At 36.0% G+C, this 26,821-nt stretch overlaps 1 protein-coding gene across 10 annotated transcripts in view; it reads right to left on the bottom strand.

The window, feature by feature from the left end:
- The window catches only part of DMD (dystrophin), a gene marked incomplete at its 3' end in the record, with an annotated part of 2,106,393 nt that overhangs the window by 695,028 nt on the left and 1,384,544 nt on the right, over positions 1-26,821 (bottom strand). For all 10 annotated transcript variants that reach the window (XM_084788839.1, XM_084788837.1, XM_084788840.1 and 7 more), the window contains one exon: positions 19,034-19,142. In XM_084788839.1, the coding sequence (XP_084644965.1) occupies positions 19,034-19,142 (109 nt within the window). The remainder of the gene's footprint in view (positions 1-19,033; positions 19,143-26,821) is intronic.

Consider the following 26,821-nt stretch of genomic DNA (forward strand, 5'->3'; position numbering starts at 1 on the left):
TACAACCACTTTGGAAATTAGTCTGGTGCTTTCTCAGAAAACTGGGAATAGGGCTACCTCAAGACCCAGGTATTCCACTCCTTGGAATATACCCAGAAGATGCTTCACCACACAACAAGGACATATGCTCAACCATGTTCATAGCAGCCTTATTCATAATAGCTAGAATCTTGAAACAACCTAGACATCTCTTAGTTGAAGAGTGGATAAAGAAACTGTGGTATATTTACACTACAGAATATTACTCAGCTCCTAAAAACAAGGAAATCTTGAAACTTGCAGGCAAATGGATGGAACTAGAAATGATAATCCTGAGTGAGTTATCCCAGACCCAGAAAGATAGACATGGTATGTACTCACTTATAATTAGACACTAGCCCAACATGGATGTCCCCTGAAAGTCTTCACTTAGCAGAAGATTGGGATAGATGCTGGGACTTCCTATTGGGATTCTAGGTGAGAGAAGTATGAGATAATGGGGAAATAAAAGGATCCAGAGGGTCCTAGAAACCTATAAGAACACCATCAAGGCTGGTGGGTCTGGACCCAGGGGGTTCTGTACAAACTACTGTGTCAACCACGAACAATGCATGCAATAAACCTAGAACCCCTATTCAGATCTAGCCAATGGACAGCACATTCCCCACAGTTGTGTGGAGAGTGGGTAATGACTCTGACATGAACTCTGGTGCCCCCTATTTGACCACTACCCCTTGCTGGGGAGCCCTGGTGGCACTCAGAGGAAGGGGAAGCAGGCTACCAGGATGAGACCTGATAAGCTGTGATCATATGGTGGGGCCGGAAGTCCCCTTCTGTCACAGATCTAGGGGAGGGGAATAGAGTGAAAAGGGGAGGGAGTAAGGAATGGGAAGATACAAGTGAGGAGATTACAGTTGAGATGTAATTTGAATAAATTACTTAAATTAAAAAAACATGAAAAAAGAGAGAGTAGGTTCTTTTATAAAGAAAAAAATCAAAATGATGAAAACTACCTAATTTATCATGTCAACCATGGAGGGAGAATTTTATGACATAAGAATCATTTTAGGCTGAGATCCTATAAGGTATACATTTTAGGAATGGTGTGTTTTAAATTGTTCTAAAATCAATTGTGTCATTTGAAAGGATTGTAGAGTTATACTATATAGAACACTAAGAAGAGAGAATAGGAGATTAATTTACATATTCATATAATGGTATTAACACATAAATCTGGATAGTGATAAAAGTGAAATGAATTCAGGCCTAGTGGTGACAATTACAGTCCAAATATTTGAGAGGCTGAAGCAGGAGTACTGCCAGTTCAAGGCCAGTTCAAGTCTACATAGTAAGGCTCTGTAAAAAGAAAAAGATAAGAGGACGTGGTAAAAAAAAAAAAATCTCAATATAGTTACACAAAAGGCTTCTTTGGCTGAGAAGCAGAGGGATGTGAATCCTGGCCCTCAGTCTACTTTTTCCTTTATATTCAGTCCAAGACTCCAGCCCATGGAAGGGTAGCACCCATTTTATGCTGAGGCTTCCACCTCAAGTAAAATAATCTAGAAGATCTTTCACACTTACATCCAGAAGTTGAGGTAATTCAAATCATCTCTCACAGTTATGCTTGGAGTCTTGTTTCCTTGGGTGATTATAAATCCTGCCAAGTTAACGATCAGTATTAACCATCATACTTTCCACTTAAACATGACTGATTCTCATAACATACCTTAAAAAATACACAATTTTACTTTCATTCTATTCTATGTAATTCTATTACAGCATACCCTTTCTCATCTACTTCTCTCTCTCTCTCTCTCTCTCTCTATATATATATATATATATATATATATATATATATATATATATATATATATATAAACTTTAGTTAACCTGGGGAAGGACAGACAATAATACCCTAAACTACTTCCTATATTGGCCAGGAATGGGATATCTGCCTAATCCTTTGCCATCTGCTTCTAATAATTTCTATTGATCTCATCAACTTCTAATGCTAATTTGATACTTCAGACAGCCTAGCATTGCTTAGGAACTGCCAGGCATCATTTTATCTCCAATGCATCTTTTCAGTGTCTCTTCTGTCTGAAATATTCATATTACTTATTTGCCTAAGTATATCTGCTGCCCCTTAAAAATTCACCTTTTAAATTCTATTTTTGAAGTAAGGTGTCCCTACCATCCCTATGTTGTACCACTCTATACTGCCTTACTTGATTCCCCTTGGTTCTTTTGTAGTGTTCTGTACGTTGATATTTGTCACATGTACTTATTTATTTTTCCCACTCCCTTCAAGGCCCAGAATCATGCTCATTTTGGTCAATACTATATCCCATAAGATACATGACAGGACAAAGTGTATACTGCAATACACTACTTGTCAAATTAATGTATTGACACATTAAGGATGCAAACAGTCATAGTTAGAGAACTTTGCCCATATGTGAAAGGATTCATTGGAAGTAACTTCATCGCACTGATGATGACATTTTTATTGCTTCTCAGTACATATTTTATTTTTCCAACTAGTTCAAAATGTAAAAGCTACTGAGTTGAAGTGGTATTACAATAGCTCTTTGTTTTTCATATACGGTTATATTTGGGATAGCTATTTTACCTGTGTATAAATATGTGCACCATAAAGTTAAAACATAACCCAGATGCAATATAAAACATCATCTCAAACTATTAGCAATAATCTGATTCCATGTGATACAGACTTGAATTCCTGTATGTAGATATAACTAAAAGTGCCTCAGTAATTAAGTGGAACTCATTTTCATAAAGCTAAAAACTATAATGTTGGAGCCTCATCTTCTGCCTTTTGGCCCAATTTATCTTCCAGAGTTATTAACAAGACAGGAACTATTGAGGACTTTCTTACCCTGTCTTGGCAGAGTTCAGCCATTGACTCTGCCTGCATCCAAGCTGCCCATTTTAGGCAGAATTTAATTTGTGGAAGGAAGGAGGACATTTTGCTGAGTGGCTACTTTGCCACATTTGAAGCCAATTCCATAAGGAGGTTTTTTGATGCTCATCATCTTCTTTGAGGTCACCTGGGTATTGTCAGGAGTTAACTTGTCTTGTTGTCAAAGAAACTTCAGGATAATAAAAGCATCTTTAAATGCCATATTCTGTATGTTTCTGAGGCTTTTGAAGACCTTATTTAACTGTTTTACCTCATATATCTATAGAGTCATATGTATCTGTTAGACTTATGATTTATATTCTTGTACTAGAATCTGAAAGGTATTTGATGGTTGAAGACGAGGCTCCAACATTGTAGAGAGTGTTGAGTGACTATTCAGGCAGTAAACTCTCTACGTCATTTTGTTCATTTTGGAAGCTGCTAACCTGCACTGCTTGTTTACTCAGGAATTTAAGTCTTACTCCTTCTCTAGTCTCTGAGGGATGTTGAAACAGATAGTTTAATTTTACAATCAAGTTTAGTTGGTTAGAGGATAAGATCTTTTTAGATCAAGATAAAGGAGTTAAGTTGATAGAGATGAGATAGGATAGGTATTGAATATCATTCAGAAATTTAGACCCAACAAGACAGAAAAGGTCCAAATCACTATGAATATAACATTTATAGAACTCATGATTATCATATGATTCTCCCTGCTGTATTTAGTTTGTTTTATGCATGTGTAATAAAATAAATATATATGAAAAAACTGAAAACTATAGCATTTAGTTATCTACTTGTGTTAATGATGGTAGCCAAGTTAATTTGCTCTGGGGGAGGTTTATTTCTTAGGAGAAAGGTAAAATGAAATACAAACTAATATTTATTGATTACATGGTATCTGTCACTGCATAATCTGAGCAATTTGTATGTTTTATTTCAACTCCATCCTTAAAAATACATATTTCTATGTAACTATTAGCTTTATATGTCTGCTTTACATGTTATTTTATTCTTATTTTTAATTAACTTATCATAATAAATATTAACCAAAGCTAAATTTTATAAACTTTAATTTATTATAATTTATTTAGATTACATCCCAATTATTATCCCGTCGTTTGCATACTCCTGTTGCCACCCTCAATCCCTCTTTCACCCCATTCCCCTCCCCTCAACCTCTGACAGAAGGGACCATCTCCGGCATCATATGAACACAGCCTATCAGGTTTCATTCTGATAGCCTGCTTCCCCTTCCTTTGTGTGCCCACAGGGCCTCGCCACCAAGGGGAAGGGATCAGTTATGGTCACCAGAGTTCATGTCAAAGGCAGTCCCCATTATCTACTTATTATAGAGTTTTGTTGATAGGATAGGAAAATGTCCTCCAAAGAAGGGTCAAATTTTCTAGGTTTAACCTCAGTTTTATAATCATTATTAACTTTTTTTAGCAAATGATAGTGGAATCCTGACAGTAGTTGCACAAATTATTTTAAATCATCTCTTCATTTCTATCATGAAAGCTTTGAAAAATTTCTTTCTCATTTATATAAGTGGTATTATTGGTTTTGAATAAGTATTAGGACTACCTAGAATTATAAATGGTCTCACTATGGAGAAAGCTAAAATATAGGAATGTATCCCATGATCTATGTTTCCTTATTAGGTAAAAATCTATTACCAAGTCTTTATTTTAAAGAGACATCAGGAAACAGCAGTTTGTAGGCTAAGTCTTTTCCACCATTCAGATTTTTAATTAAAGCTTTATTGGACCACAGTCAGATTGTTCATTTAGAAACTCTCTAAGGTTGGTTTTGTACTCCAGTCATATACTTAGATGACACTGGCAGATTTTTTTAATCTAAAAAGCCATGAATAATTACTATCTGACTCTTCATATAATAAATGGAAAATCTCTGATTTAAAACTTTTAGTTGGAATGATTTTCTTTATTAATCAATATCTGTTTGCTGAAACAGTAAATTTATAAATCAGTATGCTTTTACACTATAAAATAGAGACATTGTTTTTATTCACAATTAAGTTACATATTCCCTGCTTCCAAGGCATCACTTAATTGCAATGTGCTGTTATTTAGTAAATCAATTGGAGATTTCACTATTGTAGTTAAAACTAGAAATAGGAAATGAAAAACTACAGTTTTGAGTTTCCTCAAATACAATTTCTTCAATGGCAATAAAATAATTATTTTTATTCCTTAGGGATATTTTAAAGATCACAATAGGCAATAATAGATAAATATAAATAATTTAACATTTGTAATCATATATATATTAAGGTTTATTTCAATCTTGTATCTCACTAAGTATAATCACAATTTCTTTTAACTAATATTAATGTGTAGTATGAATAACCTTATTCACTTGGTGATTCTGCCATCTTCACTTGATTTCTTGAGTATGTCTCCATTAGCATGGACCTTATCTTTTTGGTCCAGGTTGGTCTACTCATTCATTTCTCTCAACCTGTTTGTACCCACTGTCTTTATCACATTATCTTTTACTAGAACAACTCAACTTTAACTACATAGGGAACATACATTTGAACCTAGATGCATGTTTCATTGTGACACTAGCTAGCAGAGATGAATAATAGCCTAGTGCCTTTACATAATTTCTGAACACAAAAATCCTAAGTAGTACTGATTGGAAGGACAACAATGAGGAGAGGGCTATATACATACACACACACATACATGCGCGCGCGCGTGCACACACACACACACACACACACACACACACACACACACACACACACACACAAACATCTGTACTAAGTAACTAAGTACTAACTAACATAGGTTAGAGGAAGAACGTTTCTTGTAATCTCGGTGGCCTCTTAAATTCCAGAGGAGAAAGAATAACTACAGAAACAATGCACATCTTTTTATTGAAGTAATTTCCATCCCCTGAAGTTAGTTGTAAGCTTTAAGACCTAAATCCAGCAACATTGACTTAATTTTAAGATTTGGGTGTTAGGAAAGAAAAAGGGAGGAAGAATCATGTGTACTCTTGTCAAACTTTGTCTAGAAAATCACTCATGTAAGCACGAGCTACATCATAGTCTATATATATCCTGGCTATGTTCAAAGATTATGTAGTGAAGACCCAGTGTATTTAACATAAGAGGCATGACTTTTAGAAGAGAAGAATTTAATGAATTCAAGGTCCTGTTTTGCACACTTATTAGTGTCTAAGTCTCTTGGGGGTAACCATTTAATTTAGGCTTTAGTTCCTACTTATGAAAAAACAAAGAAAAGTAATATGGCATGTATGTCATAAGGAGGTTATAATATTAAACAGAACAACACACAAAGAAGATTTAGCCAATATCTGCTGTAGAGTAAGACATTAATGCATGCTAGCTCTCAGATAAATATTAGTTACATTTGGGTCAATAGAAAACACAGGGGGATAATTGAAATGAAAACAGGTATTATTTTTGAAAACAGTATGATCTGCATATTTAATACTGGAATAGAATGAGAAAGTGGGTCTATAGAGACCTACTAACAGAGTTAAACATGAAGTCACAATGTTTTTTTGCATATTGACATGAGACCTTTCTTGGCAAGGCATAGTTTCTTCAAAATACTCAGTATGAAGCATTTATTAATCCATATAATAAACACAAATCCACACATTTAAATGTTTCTCAGAGTCAGAGATCAAGATGGAAATCCCTAGAATCATAGAGATATGTGTCTATAAACTTGCTTATTACATTCACATTCAAGGAGCTCAGAAGGGGTAGTGTCAGCTTTTAAACCAGAATCTTTTGATTACTTTTCCCTGTTGGGGTTGTAGCACATGCTGTGAGTGACCTCCAGAGATTCCTTAAGCTGTATGCAGACAGCAAATTGAATCTGAATGCTTTATTTGACACGTTTGTCTTTCATCTAGTAGGAGTGAATGTCAACTGTACTTGAAAATATGTGTGTGTGTGTGTGTGTGTGTGTGTGTGTGTGTGTGTGTGTGTGTGTGTGTGTGTGTGTGTGTGTGTGTATGTGTATGTGTGTAAAATTGGGTCCTGACCTTGAAAAAGAAACTCAAACCAAAGTACAGTATTCCATTCTGAGTCATTTTCTTTATTTGTTAAACACAGAGTACTTGTTTAAAAGAGAATGGTACATTTTATCTTGGACAAATGAGAATGAGCAAGAAGAAAAAGAATTAAACTTCTCTTTTGATGACTCTGGACTTAGTAAGCAAAATGTTTATCATTAAAATTTTAGGATTAAAGTCTATTGGTTAAGGAGATGACTTTTCTCACTCACCTTTTCAGCTTCTCCACTTTTAATTCATAGTGAACATTATAGAATGTTTATTTATAACGTTTCCATAAATATGTATGATAATAAAGAATAATCCTGAAAATATAGGAGATGTCAAGAACTGAATTTTTTTTTAACTTTCATGCCAGGCATGCCTTTAATCCCAGCACTCAGGCAATCAGGTAGAATCAAGCAGATCATTCTGAATTGGAGAGCAGCGTGGTCTATGAAGTGATCCAAGGGCAGCCAATGCTACACAGAGAAACTCTGGCTTGAAAAACCAAAATTCAAACCAAACTGAAGCAAAAAAAACCCTCTCAATATTGCATCCTACATTTATAGTGGCATACTATTTGCTTCCTCCTTTTTTGTTTTGTTTTGTTTTGTTTTTTTGTTTTTCCAAGACAGGGTCTCTCTGTGCTAGCCTTGGTTGTCCTGGATTCACTTTGTAGACGAGGCTGGCCTCGAACTCCCTCCCAAGTTCTGGGATTAAAGGGGTGCACCTCCACTCCCAGCTACTTCCTCCTTTTTTAATGTTGGAAAGCATATAGTTTTTTGAAGACATGATTTATTCTTGCTGAAACAGGTCATGAAGTAGCATCATTTTCACAATTTTTTTCTATTGTAGGTAGGTATATACTACAATTTGGCAGTGGTATAGTTAATGGTATAACAATGGCACCTAAATATTATGGCATGTCTGCTGAGTATAAGATTTTATTTTGGGCTGGCATTGTGTTAGAAATAAAATAAATGTTTTTTACAAATAACATAATTGAGAGAATAAGTTATATGAATTTTTAGAAGATAGTAAGTAAAATGCTTTTCAGTCTGGATGTCAAGACACATTCACAAAAGTGAGTTAAGAAATAAATGGCAAGATGTGGCCTGGAGATTGGCAACAAAATGACAGAACATCCCCATTTGAAGAGTAATATAGGGGTTTTACATTTTGTTTTAACTATGTATATGTGTGTGTATCTTTGTGAGAATATAAAGACGTGAGTTCAGATTCCCACAAATATAAGAAGAGAATTCTGAACCCCGTGGATCTTGAGTTATAAGTGTTTGTGAGCCACTCAATGTGGGTCTTGTGAAATTAACTTGGATCCTGTGCAAGATCCTTGCATATTATAGTCTTAATAAAATAGAAATTAGCATCAAGGGGCTGAAGATATGGCTATTTTTAGGAGGAAAAAGTGAAATAGATTAGCACACTTGGAAGCACTGAAATCAAAGCCATGGGCTGGAAGTTTAGGTTCAGATTAGACCCCTAAACAGCTAAAAAAAATATGATCATTTAATATCTCTAGTGTTATAACTCAATGGAAAGGCTGATTTAAATCTAAAGTAAATATACTTGTGAAGTTGTTGAAGACATAACCTATTACATACTTGTCATTAAATAAAGGGCCAGACATACATAGTAACAGTATATAATTGCAGGAAAGGTGTATATAGGCTTTATAAAGTAACTAAGTCATGAATAGACTAGCAATGATCAACAATGTCCAAAGCTCTTAATAGCAAAACTATACAGAAAACATACAAAGGTAGAGGACGAGACTACATGACTTAAAGTCTTTAAAAGCAGCTATTTTATATATAATCTGGGGGACAGACCTGCTTACTACAAAAGAAAAGTTTGAATAACATACTTCAATGAATGAAGGAAGTCTAAGTCTAATTTAACAGTGAGGAAAAAAATTCCTGCTTTTACTCAGAGAGTAACTGGAATTAGATCTTTTTGGGTTTTTTTAGTGTTGGATATCAGTAATGGTAACAAATTACCAACTGTCCCATATTTTTTCTTTTTTATTAATTTATTCATATTACATTTCAGTTGTTAGCCCATCCCTTGTATCCTCCCATTCCTCCCTTCCTCCCCCTTCCCCCCCTACTCCCCTCCCCTATGACTGTGACTGAGGGGGACCTCCTCCCCCTGTATGTGCTCATAGGGTATCAAGTCTCTTCTTGGTAGCCTGCTATCCTTCCTCTGAGTGCCACCAGGTGTCTCCATCCAAGGGACATGGTCAAATTTGGGGCACCAGAGTTTGTGTGAAAGTCAGATCTCCTTCTCCACTTAACGGTGGAGAATGTCCTGTCCATCGGCTAGTCTGGGTAGGGGTTCGAAGTTTACTGTCTATATTTTCCTTGGCTGTTGCCATAGTTTGCAGAGGACCCCAGGGCCCAGACCCACCTGGAGTTTTCCAGGACCCACTGGATCCTTCTATTTCCTCATTCTCCCAGGCTTCTCACACCTAAAGTCTCAATAGAGTGTCCTCCCCTCTGACCCACTTTCCCGGTAGGTCCAATTGTCCCATATTTAAGAATAGAGTATGAAGTTATCCTAAGACTGCTTCTGAGAAATCATAGAGAGCCAGAGCAGGAGGGAGGGAGGGAGAGAGAGAGAGAGAGAGAGAGAGAGAGAGAGAGAGAGAGAGAGCGCACTTTAGTGTCTTTCCTGAGATAGAGGTGAAGAAAAAAAGGCCCATCAAATATCATTCATATCATATTGTTTTTAATGTCACAGAATAATTATAATGGGTAACATTGGATTTTATTTCAAAAGACTATTTTTTAAGACTATTTTGTTAAATTCAGGTGATTTCTATTTATTTTTAACCTGGGTATCCCACCCAAATAGATAAGTTCTCTGTCTGGCAATTTTGTGCTACAGTATTCTTTGTCATATTAACAACAACAACAACAACAACAACAACAAACAACAACAACAACAATAACAACAACAACAACAATAATAATAATTGAATTACACTTCTTATTTGTAAGTTAAACCAAAACAATGAGATCAGTTATTTTATTCAATATAATAAAGCTAATTTCCCACATACATCTGGGAATCTTTTTTCCTTTTATTGAAAATACATTTTCTTATATATTGTGATTATGTTTTCCCTCCATTTACAACTCCCAGCTCCTTCTTACCTCCCCTCTCTTTCTGTCCCTTATTAGAAAATAAACCAGATTACAGTTTTTTAAACTTATAATTTAACTATAGAAGTGCTACAGAATCCTTTTGGAATCTCCTTTCTTGGAGGGTAAAGTTACATTTACTTTTAAAACTGCTCAGTGAAATTTTAGGCAACATGAGCAATATATGTTCCAGCCTTCAACTGTGAGCTGTTCAAGTTCTGTTCTTTTCTTGAAGGAGTTAAATAGTTTATGAAGATTATGGTAATTTTACTGTAATCAATAGATGGACTGGGGCAGTTTTTCCTCTGCCAGTTTATTTCCAAAAGTACAGCCCTAGTGGGGAGCTGGTAACCAAGCAATAAAACAGCCGAAAGGTTAAGAGAGGGAGAAATGGAACTTTATCATAACAAAATGGATAATTACCATATAAATCCCAAAGCTTCCACAGTCTATCATTGTTTAAGATGTTAACAATGATGCCTCTGTTGTGTCTTTCTAGTTAGTTAAGCACAGAGCATTGTCAACAAACCTGGCTTGGGACCAGGACCTCTCACAAAGGAAATATAATGATTTGCTTCAGATACATGGGAACAATCCTGGGGACTGTCCAAGAAAGGCTTACAGTGGTCGCTTATTTTTATACAGTGTGATACATATTATTATATTTTCAAAAGCTTTACCTCTCTGATACATTCAAATATGATTTTAAATGTGTTAATAAGACAAGTTGAATGGATTATGTAGTTGGTCAAGGCTTTGAAAGATCTTGAGAATGATCTAAAATAATTTCTTACTCTGTTAATTCATTAAGACCCTTCATATTTTAAGTATACAATCTTTATCCTAGTGTACTAGTATTTGGGGGTAAAGTTCAAGATTAATATAGTGTAGCTTCAAAATAAACAACAATGTGGACTTTAATATTTTCAGTATAGAAATCACATTTTGTATGTAGTACTTGACCTAAAATCCCCAGCCTTGCACATGCTAGGCAAGTGTTATTTCACTGAGCTCTGGTTTCCAACTTGCAATCATCATTAATGAAAAGCCAGCAGGTTTGCCTCCATTGCCACTGAATTTCTTTATCTGATGGGTTCAGTAGCAGCAGAATCAGCAGCAAACACAACCCAAACAGCTATGGGTATGGGGAGCAACTTTCCCCCACAATTCTGAGAGGCGATTTGTGTGCAAGAACAGAAGAACATTAAAATGAATACATTCCTTCCCTCTGTCCAGATCACTGCATATATATGAATTCCAGTTTTTTAGGTAGTCAGGCGGACATTAATAGGCTTAGACATCATTGAATATTAAATTGCTCCATTTGATTAATTGGACTCGGTCTCCTATATCTATGATAATGTATTATTATTATTATTGTTATTATTATTATTATTTCTTTTATTTTTTCTCTCATACATTATGTCCTAACCACAGCTTCTGCTTCTTTGTCTTACCTCAGTCCTCCCACCACCATCTACTCCTGTGTTGGCCAACCTTGCACAGATATCAACCAAACCTGGCATATCAAGTTGCACTTCCCCTCATATTAAGGTTGGACAAGGTAACTCATTAGGAAGGAAAGGGTCTGAAAATCAGGCAAAAGAGTCACAGCTAGCTAGCCCCACTCCCAATAGTAAGATTTCCACAAAAAGAGTAAACTATATAATCATAATACATATGCAGAGGCCTAGGTCAGACCCATACAGCCTCTAAGTTTGGTCTCTTTAAGCCCATGTTAGTTGATTCTGTGGGTTTTATTGTGATGTCTTTGAACATTCTGGCTCAGAGACCACACCCCTGATACTCTTTGGAGGGCCAGGAACCAGAGGCTACATAGCCAATAAGACCTAGGATTGGACCAAACTCAACTGGTAAAAAAAATGTGGATGAAATGATTCATAATGATGTTTCATTGTACTTGTAGATAGGAGCCTAACATAATCATCATCATCATCATCAGAGAGGCTTCATCCACCAACTCATGGAAACAAATGCAGAGACCCACAGCTAAACATTTGGCAGAGTTGGGAAGTCCTGCAAAAGAGGGATATAAAGTAGCATATAATCTTAAGGAAGGAAAAATACCATGTTTGTACCTTCTTAGACTTTGAAATAACTAGGAAGGATTCTGTTGGCTTCTCAAGATTGATAATACCACATAGAAATGAGGAGCGTGAAGGTAGTGAATTCATTTTCAGGCCCATTAATGAAATGTTATTTCCTGGAAAAGGATGTTTATTTCAGTTTTATTTGTTTGTTCATTGTTATTTATGTTTTTTGTTTGCTTTTTACTTTTTATGGCTGTTTTGCCTGCATGAACCTCTGTGCACTATATGCATGTTTCGTACTTAAGGAGGGTAGAAGAGGGTGTAGAATTGTCTGGAACTGGAGTTACAGACATTTGTGGGCTGCTACATGGGTGCTGTGGCAGAGGACATGAGTCCTCTAGAAGAGTACAGGCCATGTATGGCTTCTTGAAGAGTCCAAAAACAACTTTTGGGAGTTAGTAATTTCCTTCCCCTATGCAGGATCCAAATTGGGCCCTCAGGTTTGACAGCAAGCTCCTTTATTCACTGAGATATTTCATCTCTACTACTTTATAGACTTTCTAAAATTTTTATTTAGTTCTTCTTTATTCTACTGTTTTTTGTTTGTTGTGTTTTGCTTTTTATGATTCTTTATTGAAAAGAATGTTATCTGAGTTCTACCTTTCATTTTGGGTAGACAATGGATGTCTCAAACTGTAGAAAGAGAAGGATGGCAGCTACCAGCCCAACAAGGGCCTCTGAATCAACAAATCAAAGCTCATATGGACTTGCAGAGACTGAAGCAGCAAGCACAAGGCAGATAGATGGGCAACTGTGCCAGGTCCTCTGCGTATTTATTATAGCTTTGAGCTTAGTATTTTTTTATGGGACTCCTGAGTGTGTGACTAAATGAGTCTCTGATTTTTGTGCCTATTCTTAGGACTCTTTTCCTTCTTCTGTTTGGCTTTGTTCAACTTCAATATGATGGATTTTGTTTTATCTTATATTTTATTGTTTTATGTTTGGATGTTGTCTCTTACAAGCCTTTTATTTTCCAAAACAGAAAGACAGAAAGAGAACGTATCTGGATGGGATAGAGGTGGGAAGTAACTGGAAGGAGGGAAAATTGTAAATAGGGTATATTGTATAAGGAAAATAATCTACTTTAATAAAAGGTGGAAATTACATAAGTGAAAAGAATCACTATTGTACCTTCCCTTAAAAGTTTATCATTGAGCTGCCCATTCTCTGAGAACATATCTGGAAGATGCTATACTCAAGAGAGGAAAAATGGTTGAAGATTTAATCTACAAATTCCCAGTAACAGAAGTGAGGTGTTGTCCCACTGATGTTTCTTCTCCAAGGATTCCAACTTATTCTATATGTGGGCAAGTTTCTCCTATGGTAAGAGGAAGCTAGTGTTAAACAGGCACAAATTAGGTTCTAAGACACCCACTTTTGTTTCTGTACATAGGATGTCATTACAACATAGCGATATAATTTTCATGTAATGCCTGTGGTTTTGTCTATTTTTAATATATGGTTACAGAGTTGACCACATGACTGACAATTTTGGAAATACTTAGCATTTGGCCCTTTACACAGAGTGTTGATTGAGTTAGTAGTGCAACTGTAATTAGAATTTAGCATATTTGATGAAAGGGCTGAGAAAGGTTCTCTATATGTAGCTCTGGATATCCTGGAATTATCTATGTATGCCAGCTGGTCCTGAACTCATGGAGATTTGGTTAGTTCTGCCTCCCAAGTGTGCCAACATATCTGGCTGGAATGTAGGCTATTTTATATTTGAGACTATACTTTCAGAATTTCTTTGGAGTTCTGCTATCTCTAAATTTAATTACAAGAAGAATTGTTCTACTAGTATTTAGTCAATAACAAACCTGTATCAATTGGGCCTTTTTTCTCTATATAATATTCAATTCATTTCATAAATCTTGTCCTGATGTAGTTGCATCAAATCTCCTCACTTGGAGTATTCTCAGTAAGAACGTCTTCTGTGTGATTTATTTTGAAAATGCTAAGTGGAGTGCTGTAGAACATGAGTGTTCTCAGCCCCAGCAGCTTGTGGATAAGAAACGATTCACAGTGACATTTACCACCAGATTTGCTGGCTCTTTGCTTCCATCTGTCACACAGGCCTTCTGACCAATGCTAAGTGCTGGCTGGCTGGCTAAAAATGTCCTTAGCTTCTCCAGAGAAACTTCATACAAGCACAGCTATTCTCTCGATAAGTGTCTGTGAGGGACACAGATGCACTCTTCTGTGTAACTATTGTGTGGTTTATATGCTTTCCACTCCTTGAACTTCTAAGCTGCAAAGTCCTTCATCAGAGAAGGACAGAGATGTAAAATGCTGGAGTTACAAAGGAGTTCCTTTGGTAGTCAAAACACTATATTGCACTTGGACCCCCAATTGTTTCACAAAGCAGTAGGTGGATAGATAAGCTCTGCCAAGCAACTGAAGCTTGGTGCAGTAGTTTTCAAACTGCAGTCCTAAAATAAGCAGCATTGGCCTTGCTTTTAAACTTTTAGAGATGCTGCTTTTCCATAAAACTCACTGAATCAGAAATTAGTAAGAAATTGATGTTTTCTTTTTGCATGCTGAAATTTGAAAATCAATGACCAAGGGTACTGGGTACAAACCAGCACTTGTGTCTTTTGTTCACATCCCATTGTTGGTAGTTTATATAGAGAGATGGTTACCATTAAGCCTTCTGTCCAAACATGCATGTGACAACACAACTCTTCTTTCAACAGATAGTCATTACCTTACCCCTTATATGGACTAAGCCTTCAAGTTGCATTGACCAATACAAAAATAGCAGAAATCACATATGAATGTCAAAGTTTAAGCATCATGAGATCTTCAAGCTTCCATCCTCCTCATCTTAGAGGAAGACTGCCTTGAGAGCATCACAGAATAAAGTAATCGTCTAGCCTACCAGATGATGCAGGCTGTATAAAAGAATGAGGATCTCTAGTGAACAGCCACCTCTCAGACATATAATGAGACAGCTTTAGAATGTCTAGCTCATCAGACGCTGAATAATTGCATTTAGACTAAGTGGAATGATCACAATAAACATCCAGCCAGTCACATTTCAAAAGGGAATCACAGAATCAAAGGCAAGTAAGTAATAATTCCTTTAGGTCAGTAAGTTTTGGGGTGTTTTATGCAATAATAGGTAACTGAGACACCCAGATATCTAGGATCATCAAAACAAATGAAACAATTTTTGAAAGCATGACATTTATCTTGTAAATCTGAATAATTTATATAGCTCAGACAAGACTACTGCATCATATTATATAATGGAAGTAAACAGCCACAGGGAAGCTTGCTTTAGTATTCTTAAAAAGGCCACTTGGAAAAAAATCAAATCAAATCAAATAGAAAGCCACTTTGAACCTAAGACTTGACACTCGTTAAAAGAAAAATATTCAACCAGATGACAACTTCAATGATTATTCCAGGCTCAGCACTCTAAGTTTCTAAGAAATTCAGAGAAAACTGATTTCAAGACACAGCAACTCAGAACACTATTACTTTCTGAAAATAGAAGATGTGTTAAATTAGCATTAACTTCTTGCTTTCTGCCTCTATTTAGAATTTCCATTGTGTAGTAGGACAGATAGATAGTGTAATATACAGCAACAAAATGAAACAGCACTTGACCTAACTGGATTAGATTTTGTAGCTGTGTGGCCTTTGCCTAGTAATATTCCTTCTATGTTTTGGCTTTTTTATATTTAAAAATGTGGTGTATAATCATATTTACTTTACAATTATTTTGGGGATAAAAACCGAAGTGTAAAGGAAGCTATGCATGTAAGAGTGGTGTTCTGAAAAACCATCATGGTAAGTTAGAAACATTGTATTATAATGTAGTCCAAGAAAAATAATCATGTAACCAAATCATATTATGAATTAGATTTTTTCAGTCAGAGTTTCTCTGTGCAGTCTTGGCTATCTTGAACTCTTTTTGTAGACTAGGCTGGCCTCTGCCTCCCCAAATACTGAGAGTACAGTTGTGCTACCATGTCTGGCTATAACTTAGATTTTTAAACACTGAATTCAATTTGGATTAAATTACTATGTGTCAGAAAGCCAAGAATACACAATTCTTCTGATGCTTAAACTACTACATGAGAGAATAAGTCTTGAAATAAAAGTAATATGATTCTGACTCTGTGTTCATTCTTTTCAATCAACGTTTGTATGATTAGAGTGATCAGTATGTTGAACTTATACTCAATTTTTTGTCAGTTTGCTAGAGGAAATAAAAAATCTTTTTGAGAAAATTCCCCTCTCACTCCTCCAACTTTGGCCTTAGTGTTGTAAATTCTCATGGTGGCTCAGAGTTGAGGATACCCCCAGCCTCCCTACTGATATCAATATAGGAGGAATGGTGAGGCAACACAAGGAGCCATAGATGGTGATGAAGTCCTCACTAAGGGAGCAAACAAGTGGAGGAGGTACCTGACAATATTGGCTTCCTTCATTGCTCTTTGTGTAGCCTCTGCTGCAGGCTCAATGGCCATTGTGATTATCACCCAATTCCTACTCTAGTACCTTTCTTGGTGTTGCAGCTGTGTTTTATTGTACTGCCTGCCTATCATAATTTCTGTAGACACACACACATACACACACACACACACACACACACACACACAGAGAGAGAGAGAGAGAGAGAGAGAGAGAGAGAGAGAGAGAGAGAGAGAGAGAGAGAGAGAGAAGCTTTGCTGCCTTGCATCAGCCTCTAATGGCCTCAGACTAAACTAGTGTACCTAACTATACTTCAGACAATAATGCCCTCATCCCTACTTACTTTCTCCCCCTTTCCTTTTCTATATAATTATATTTCCCATACTACAGTGTATGGTGAAATAACCTGAAGAGTCCATTAAAATTCAGATAAGCTTGCAAGGGCTGAGGCTAGGGTTTGGATTTCTGCCATTCTGTCCTAGGATACTTGACATTAATCTGTAGACTACATCTTAAAGCACTTATAATTGAGATAATATATTTTTCTACTGGTTTGTCATCTTTCTCTTTCAATTTGACTGTGCTTCATAAAAGGAGAGACTAACTTATTTTATGATGAATTCTCAGCACTTAGTCTGATGCCAGATATATAGAAGTTGTTCCATATATACAAATAAATTGATTAATTATACATGTTCTTATAAACTAAACTTAGAATATATTTCGAGTTAGAAACATTATCATGGGCCCAGAATGCTCCCACTGCACTACTCTGAGCCTGAAGTTACCACCTCCTATAGCCAGGTGGGACTGCAAATGGAGGGAGAAGGACACCAACCCACTCCTAAAACCTTTGGCCCAAAATTTGTCTTACCTACAAGAAGTGAAGAGATAAAGATGGAACAGAGATTGATGGAATGGCCAACCAATGGCTGACCCAATTAGAGACCCACACAAAACAAACCCCTGACACTATAAATAATACTCTGCTATCTTTGCACATAGGAGTATAGCATAACTATCATCTGAGAGGCTACATCTAGCAGCTGATGGAAACGGATGCAGACACACCCAGACAAACAATAGGCAGAGCCTTGCATGTTTGGTGGATGAGTGGGAGAAAGATTGAGGGAGCTGCAGGGGTCTTGTACTCCACAAGAAGACCTACAGTGTAAAGTAACCTGAGTCCATGGAGGCACACAAAGGCTGAACCACCCACCAAAGAGCATGCATGGGCTGGACCTAGACCTCACCCCCCACATATGTAAAAGGACAGCTTGGTCAAAGTGGGTTCCCCAATAATGGGAGTAAGGGCTGTTTCTCACTCTGTTGCCTGCCTCTGGATCCCCTTCCCCTAGCTGGGCTGCCCTGTCAGGGCTCAGTGGGAGAGGATGTGCTTAGTGACTTCATGTGCCAGGGTGGGTTGGTACCCCTTGGGGGGAATGGGGGTAGGGGCATGGAGGTGAGACTTGGAGAAGAGGAGAGACAGGCTGGGATCAGGCTATAAAATTATTAAAAGAATAAATAAATAAATAAATAAATATAGGTAGGTAGGTCATCATGTCATTTAGGAACACTAGTCTTGATTATTCCTGCAATATTCAGAGTAGCTTATATGAAAATATAAATCCTTAAATTCTACATCTCATAAGCTTATGAAAAATTGTTATAATAACTGTAATATAGCATTACAGACTCTCAGACTGAACATGCCAATGACATATAGAAAACAGACATCAATAAAGTATGTTCTGTGGACAACTGCGCGTATTTGCTGAGAGAAACAAAAAGTAGAGATCATAAAAAGAAGTAAAATCAACAGAGTTTATTCACTAGCACCTTGATATAGCATTTTCAGTGCAGGATGTTGATGAAAAAAGAACACAATGTTTGCACATGCTTTTTAAGTCTTCAGTGTCATTGAACTTTCACCTTGATGTCAGTACTTAAATGCTGGGGATGTGGTGGTTTGTTGAATTTCCTTTCTAAGAATTATCTTCAACTTTAATTAAAAACTACTCCCATGAATACTCTGCTTCCAATGAAGCAGAAATTCAAAGGATTGGCCTTCTCCTGGTGATTCAGTGTGGATCTTCAAAGGCAGCCAGCTTTAGTTCTAAGGAATAAGCTCCTCACCTTCCCTCTGTTTTTCCTTGTACTTGGATCTTCAAAAAATACAGCTTGTAAACCTCTCAGTGTCCAAGGAACCCACTCAAAGACCTTTTGCATAATAAATAACATAAATGTTTACTCTTTTCTGCAGAATCAGAAACCAATTTTCCTTTTCATTCACAGATAACCTCACAGCCATGCTTTTACGCAAACAGCTAAAGCAAAAGAGAACACCTGGGACATAATGTACTTACAGGCTCCAATAGGGGTCAATCCAGGGGCACTGTCAGGGTGCTTTGTCCTCAGCTCCCGAAGTAAATGGTTTACAGCTTCCCACTCAGACTTCAAATCTTCTAACTTCCTCTGTAATAGAAAAAGCATACATGTTACTGATTTTTAAAAAAAGAATACAATATAACTTAACTCCTCAAGTTATCTATCAATTTATTTTCTGGGCTTATTCTTTACAAAGAACCTGAATAATTACAAGAAAAGTGAATTCTAAATAGGCATTCCGTTTTCACTTTAAAAATTTAAAAGAACATTTGGAGAGATGGCTCAGTGGAGAAAGAAGGTACTTGCTGTGCAAAAGGAGAACCTGAATTTGGCTACTTGGTTTAAGTAAAAAAAAAAAAAATGGGTGCAGCAGCTTGCAGCTCTTCTCCTGGATGCTCTACATAGAAATAGATGCTTTCCATAAGCTCCATGACCAGTCATTCCAGCCAATACATAAGCTTCTGGCTCCATGAATGACCCCGTCCCCCAAAATATGGTGGGTAAGTGACAGAGAAGACAGCCAATACTAACTTTGGCTTCCTTGAATGCACATATGAATGTGAGTGTCCAAACACAAGCAGTTGCACATTTATAAACACATACAAATATATGTGGATTGTAATTTGAAACTTCTTTTAGTTTAAGAATTTTAAAACTTTAAAGACATGTCTTGTGGGAATGCTTGGCTTGTGACAACTATGACTGTATACACACAGACATGCATCTGGCCACTGCAACTGCACAATTTGATTCTCTGTTTCCCTCTGTAAATGTATCTAATATACGTGAGGCCTAGAGATGACATTCAAATCTCAAAAATGCTTCCTTAGATGTAGCAAGAGATACTGAGCAAGCCTAAATTGATACTCAAATACTTCCTCAGAGCTGACTCAGCTCACAGTTGAGCCTTTGTATTAATTTTGTGTCACTTTTTATTTTGAATAGCAGATAAATTTATATGATATCCTTAAGTAATCATAAGAGATGTACTTTGGTGTGGTTTCTAAATGGATTCTAAGAGAATTTTGTTAAATAGAGACAGTTGATGAGCCTTTAGAATTATTCCTAGTGTGTAACTGGTGAAAAAAAGTAACTGTCCAAATTCATTTCAAATATAATTTTAAAAGGAAAAAAATAAGTGTACTAATCAAAAACAGTTAAGAAAAATGAAAGCATCAACTTTCCTAATATAGGCAAATAGGTATTGATACTTTGAAATAAAGCTTTCAGTGATAGCTTTAAGAATGTGAGAAATAATCTTGCTGGGAGCTGTTAGGCAGCTAGGTCATGATGATCCCAGTTACACATACATACATACATACATACATACATACATACATACATACAGACAGACAGACAGATATCCAGACAAAGAACACTTAGAAAAAGTTTGCTCAGTAGAGACAAGACCACCCCTTAGCCAGACCAGATCTAAAACAATACAGAGAGACAAGGCCACTCTATATTCACAGAAATGACTAATATCTTCTGCTACTCCTTGAACTGTGATATGGTGTAGTCCTATTCCATCCTTCTCAAATTCTACATTAATCTGATCATCAATTTGACTACATCCTGAGAGCATATAACTTGAATATGGATTCCACTTTGCTCACCCTCCTTAAAATTAAAAGTTCTTTCATAAAGATGGCCCATGGTCTTTTTGAAGTATATTCGTCTCTGGTAATAAGTTAAATAGTTCTAATTATTATTAATGGTGTGTTCACAGTAGTCTCTAGTTGGAGGGCTTTTCTGTATGCGTGTTCAGGTGATGATGGAATCTAGCCTGTATTTTTATTAAGAAAGTGCTCCTCCACTGAGCTACACTTTCACATGAAGGCTGTAACAGACTCATATGTAAATTCCAATTGTACCACATGCAAATAATTAAAAATATAAGCAATAGGATTCTATATTATTAATATGAAGTATTTGATTTGATTTTAATTAAATTTATTTTTCATACAGGATTGCATGTAGCCAAAGGTTCCCTATAACTCATGAAATATCTGGTGGTCAACTTGTATTTCTGATCAACCCATTTTCTTTGCCAAGTGCTGGGATTTTAGGCATATACTAGCATAGTTGTACATGGTATCAAAGACCATATCCAAGCCTTCATACATGGTAGACAAATACTCTATATTCCTAGCCATGATATGAAGGATTTGAGTAAAAGCATTTATAAAACATAAATTTGACAAAAGCAAAATTTGCAAATTAGTGTTATTTTGTAGTATGTCAAACTACAAATATGAAAGTAGAACACCACTTCAATATATCTGTATGATTGTCAAAAAATTATGTTGACATTTTTTCTCTAAAAGAGTACTATACATTTTACCATCAAATTAGAAAAGTAGGCAATTCTCATGTTCAAATATTATGAATAGCATCTATTGTAACTTTTTAATTTTATTTTTAATTTTTATTTATTTACTTACCTTTGTATAATATTTATTATAACTCTTTTAATATTTATTTTCTCTCTCTCTCCCCTTGTATGCATGTGTGTGTGTGTGTGTGTGTGTGTGTGTGTGTGTGTGTGTACATATGTCATATGTCATGTGTTTGCAGGTAACAATGGAGGCCAGAATGGGGCATCAGATTCCTCTAGAATTAAAGTTACATGTGATTGAAAAGCCACTTGAATTGATTACTGGAGACTATATTCTCATCCTCCAGTAGAGCAGCAAATGGTATTAAACTCTGAGTCATCTTTTGCCAATTTGTAGCATCAATATGATTTTCCGAGTGGAAAACAAATAAAAGCAAAACAGACCAAATATTTTTTAAATGAAATGTTGTTATAACCATATTAATTGATTATAAAGCACCTCTATTATTGTTACTTTTATTCTGTAAGTCCTTCCCCACCTTTGGCTATTGATTTCTGTTGTCATTAAAATAATATTCTGTGACTAGAGACACAATTCAGTGGTTAAAAACATGCATTTCTTTTATAAAAGATGTCAGTTCAGCCAGAAAGATTCTAGTAATTCTCTTGTCTCCACTAGCCTTTTCACTGTAGAAACACTCTGATTAGACATGTACTGTGTGTCTGGCTTTACGTAGGATCTGGGGATCTAAACTCAAGTTTTCAAGCTTGAATGGCAAGCATTTTCCAAGTAATTCATATTCCTAAACACCACATATTGTATAATTATAATATTTAATTGAACAACATTTTTATCAACAATATACCATTCAACCTAGTATACCATATATAAATCTTGAAGCATATGTATATTGTAATGTGCTACCTGCTCTTAGGAAAAACAAATCTTCAAGAAGTTCTTGAGAATGCTAATAAGATGTTGATATGTGGTAGATTAAATTGTTGGTATAAGAGAAAACAGATTAATATAATCAAAGCAGCTGGGAAAATAAAACATACTGGATGTGAGTAACTGTAATTGAAAATGACTAATGATGCCATTATTTAATAGGTTATATCTGAGGAAAGAATGTATGAAGCATGATAATTGCCCTCTTGACCTTTTTTTTTCCCACAGCAATTATTTTGTGTTAAAGGTTGAAGTCTAGTCCTTTGACCAACTACATAAAACTAGTTACACCATATTTTTAGTGTCTTATTAAAATATATGTTGAAGACTAAGTTATATGTTAAAAAGTTTGCCTAAGCACTTTTGATAATATAAGAAAAACCTAACTAATCAAGTTTGCCTCATCTTATTACTTCATGAAGTAACTACAATATTTAAAATCGCAATAATTCTCTCAGTTGTAAAGGAGGCAACATTACCATTTCAAAATACACATACATGAAAGCTACACTTACCATTTAGGATTAGCAGAATCAAGTGTGCAAATGCTTAAGTATAAGAATGTTTATAGGAGTTGGAAAGAGAGATATGAGATTATGAGCATTTAATATTTATCCAGGGGGAATGTAGTTATCTTCTTAGCACCTACAATTGATGGGTCACAAATGCTTGTAACTGTGATTCCAGGGACTCTAATTCTCTCTTCTGGCTCTGTGGGCATCAGGCACATATTTGGTACAAATGCATACATGGAGGTAAAATATGCATGCACATAATGTAAAATAAATAGATAATTACAAACAGCAAAATGTATTTATTTTGCAGTTGTTGATACTGTTGTTACTTCAAAGAGTTATATTTTAATAGGGATTGTTTATCAGACAAACTGTCCTTGAACTTGCTTTATAAATAAAGTCTTGCTTTAAATTTGAAACCATTCTTTGATGCTCATTATCCTTTTTGATGTAGGATGGGTGCTGCGAGGAGTTAACGTGTCTCACTGTCAGTGAATCTTCAGAAATAACAAAAAACATTTATGGAGATGGCTTCATAGGTGGCAAATAAGCCACTGGGAAAAATGTCCTTATTTCTACTACAGACAGAATTCTGACTAAAAAAGGGAAGGTTGGATGCAGGCAGAGTCAATGGCCAAACTCTGGCAAGACAAGGTAAGCAAGTCCTCAATAGTTCCTGCTTCACAAATATGTCTGTTAGATACATTGGGCCAGAAGGCTAAAGATGATGCTCCAACATCATAGAGAGGTTTGGGTGACTAATCAGGTAGTAAACCATCTCGGTCATTTTCTCATTTGGAAAGTTGCTAACCTGCATTCCCTGCTTACTCAGGTAATCAATTGCATTCCTTCTCAAGTCTCTGATGGTGTTGAAGACCGGATAGTTTATTTTTACAATTAAGCTTAGTTGTTTAGGGGTTAAGATGTTTTTAGATCTAGATAGATGTTTTAAGTTAATAATGATGAGATATGATAGATTCTGATTTGCATTCAGAATTTTAGACTCACGAAGATAGGAAATATGTTTTCTTCAAGTCTGTCAAATGCAAATAGCCAAAACACTATGAATGTAACACTTATATAATTCCTAATTGTGTCATGGTTCTCCTTGCTATTGGTAGCTTATTGTATATATGTGTAATAATATAATTGTATATGCAAAAATAATTAATAAAAATGTTTGAAAAGAAAAAAATGTACAACCCTTCTTTCTCAGCCTCCTTAGCATATAAATCACCATGTTATTTTGTTGCCTTTTAACTGTGAAAGAGGTGATGTTGAAGAACTGCTTCCTCCTCTGTAGAATATGTAATACAGAAAATATTAATTTTATTAAATCTTATTAACAAAGTATAATTTGGTAAAATTGTGGTCTACTGAAATTATACAATGAATCTTAAAATATTTCTGAAGATGAGAGAATACTATGCAAATAGAATAAAATAGAAATATTGTGAGAAAGGAGAGGATCATACACTGAAAAAGAGGGAGAGATTGGAAACAGGCATGGAGAGAGGTAGACAGAAGACTGCCTTAGTTTTCCAACTATAGGCTAATAAAATTATTTAGATAACTTTACATCAGAGATGTAGTAGTCTATTTATGTTGTATTCTTTTTATGTCACAATATACTTTTATCACATCAAGGTATCTTTAAAGAAGATACAATGGAAATTGTGTTCAAAAATAAAGTCCATTTTGAAGGTTTAAACGAAATCTTAGTAAAGTTGATAATGCAAACAAAATTGGAAGAAAGCTGAATAGGGACAAGGCCAGCCCTCAATCTCAACTCCATTTGGGAAGTGATTATAAAAATACATATGTGCATATATAGTTGTGTGTGTACATGTACATCTGTGTGATGGTGCCCATGAAGACCAGAGTAGAATATCAGATAGCCTGGAACTAGAATTACAAGCAGTTGTCAATCACCTAATGTGGATACTAGTCACTAAACTCCAGTCTTCTGGAAAAGCAGCAAGCCTTTCCCCAGCACTCTTATTTTTCTTTTTGAGAATATCATTTCTGTTACCTTATTCATTATTTCCAAATACAGACCTCCAAAGTTAACCCACTCCCCCAAAATAATCTTTGCTTAAAAAGATATATTACAGATTGGAAAGACCTTCTCCCCTTTCAATAAATTTATGAGAAGGCCTAAACTTAAGGAGAAGATAGATAAATTTCATTATTTAAAATATATCTTATATTTACGGTTGTGAGCCTAGCCTTTAACGGCTGAGCCATCTCTCCAGCCCTTTAAAGATTTATTTATTCATTATTATGTATACAGTGCTCTGCCTGCATGTACACCTGCAGGCCAGAAGAGGGCATCAGATCACATTATAGATGGTTGTGAGCCACCATGTGGTGGCTGGGAATTGAACTCAGGACCTCCAGAAGAGCAGTCAGTGTGTTTAACCTCTGAGCCATCTCTCCAGCCCCTCTGGTCCCAGGGGTCCTGCTCAAACTATGGCAGGAGCCAAGGACAATATGGGCAGTAAACTTCGAACCCCTACACAGATCTAGCCAATGGACAGGACATTCTTCACAGTTGAGTGCAGAGTGTGGTCTGACTTTCACACGAACTCTGGTGCCCCATATTTGACGACATCCCCTGGAGGGGGAGGCCTGGTGGCACTCAGAGGAAGGACAGCAGGTTACCAAGAAGACACTTGATATCCTATGAGCATATACAGGAGGAAGAGGTCCCCCTCAGTCACAGTCATAGGGGAGGGGAGTAAGGGGAAAATGAGAAGGAGGGAGGAATGGGAGGATACAAGGGATGGGATAACAATTGAGATGTAATATGAATAAATTAATAAAATAAAATAAAAAATGACCCAAAAATATATCCTATATGGGCTCAGTGTTGGAAATGGCTTTTTTTCACATAGTGTCAGAGCGATGGATGACCCTTCATATAAACCAACAGTAAGGTTTAAAAAAGCATTCAAATTATGCAGATATTCTAGTAGTCCTCATAGCTTTCTGCCTTGGACTGTTAGGTGTCAAATTCTGAACTGTGAAACTATATTTGTTAGATTTTAATGTTTTAACATACTACAAAATTGTAGCTAATGTTCAGGTATTTTCCAGGTGATGTCCTACATAAAGAGGTGCAACTCATAGATAAAATACTTGTTTATCATATACAATGCCCTGAGTGTTCCATGTCTAGTATGATAAAAACAAAACAAAACATAATGTGAGCCCATCATTTCTTGCCACCTGATAACTCCAAATCAATTATACACATTACCCCTATCAATGTGATATTCTATTTTCTCTAGAAATCAGGGAACTTGAAGACATGTTTTAATCAAGTTCTTTATACCTGAAATGAGCCTAATAAACAGGAAATGAGGAAACAAGAAAGGCTGGAAGAGAAAACTGTCATTGATTTACAAGATAGCTTGTATGTTCAATCATATTCATAGTGGCCTTATTCATAATATCCAGAACAGCCTAAGTGTCCCTCAGTAGAAGAATGGATAAAGAAACTGTGGTACATCTACACTATGGAATACTACTCAGCTATTAAAAATGAGGAATTCTTGAAATTTGTGGACAAATGGATTGAACTAGAAATGATCATAATTAATAAGTTCACCCAGAAGCAGAAAGAGTCAAATGGTATACACTCACTTATATCTGGACACTAGCCCAAGGGGCATGTCCCATGAAAGTCTTCACGTACCAGGAAAGTGGGTCAGAGGGGAGGACATCTTATTGAGACTTTAGGTGAGGGAAGCATGGGAGAATGGGGAAATACAAGGATCCAGAGGGTCCTAGAAACCTACAAGAAGAACATTATGAAGGGCAGATCTGGGCCCAGGGGTCCCGCTCAAACTATGGCACCAGCCAAGGACAATACGTGCAGTAAACTTCAAACCCCTAACCAGATCTAGCCAATTGAGAGGACATTCTCCACAGTTGAGTGGAGAGTGGGGACTGCCTTTCA

Source organism: Acomys minous, assembly GCF_964271855.1.
Source record: "Acomys minous genome assembly, chromosome: 7".
NCBI classification, from domain to species: Eukaryota; Metazoa; Chordata; class Mammalia; order Rodentia; family Muridae; genus Acomys; species Acomys minous.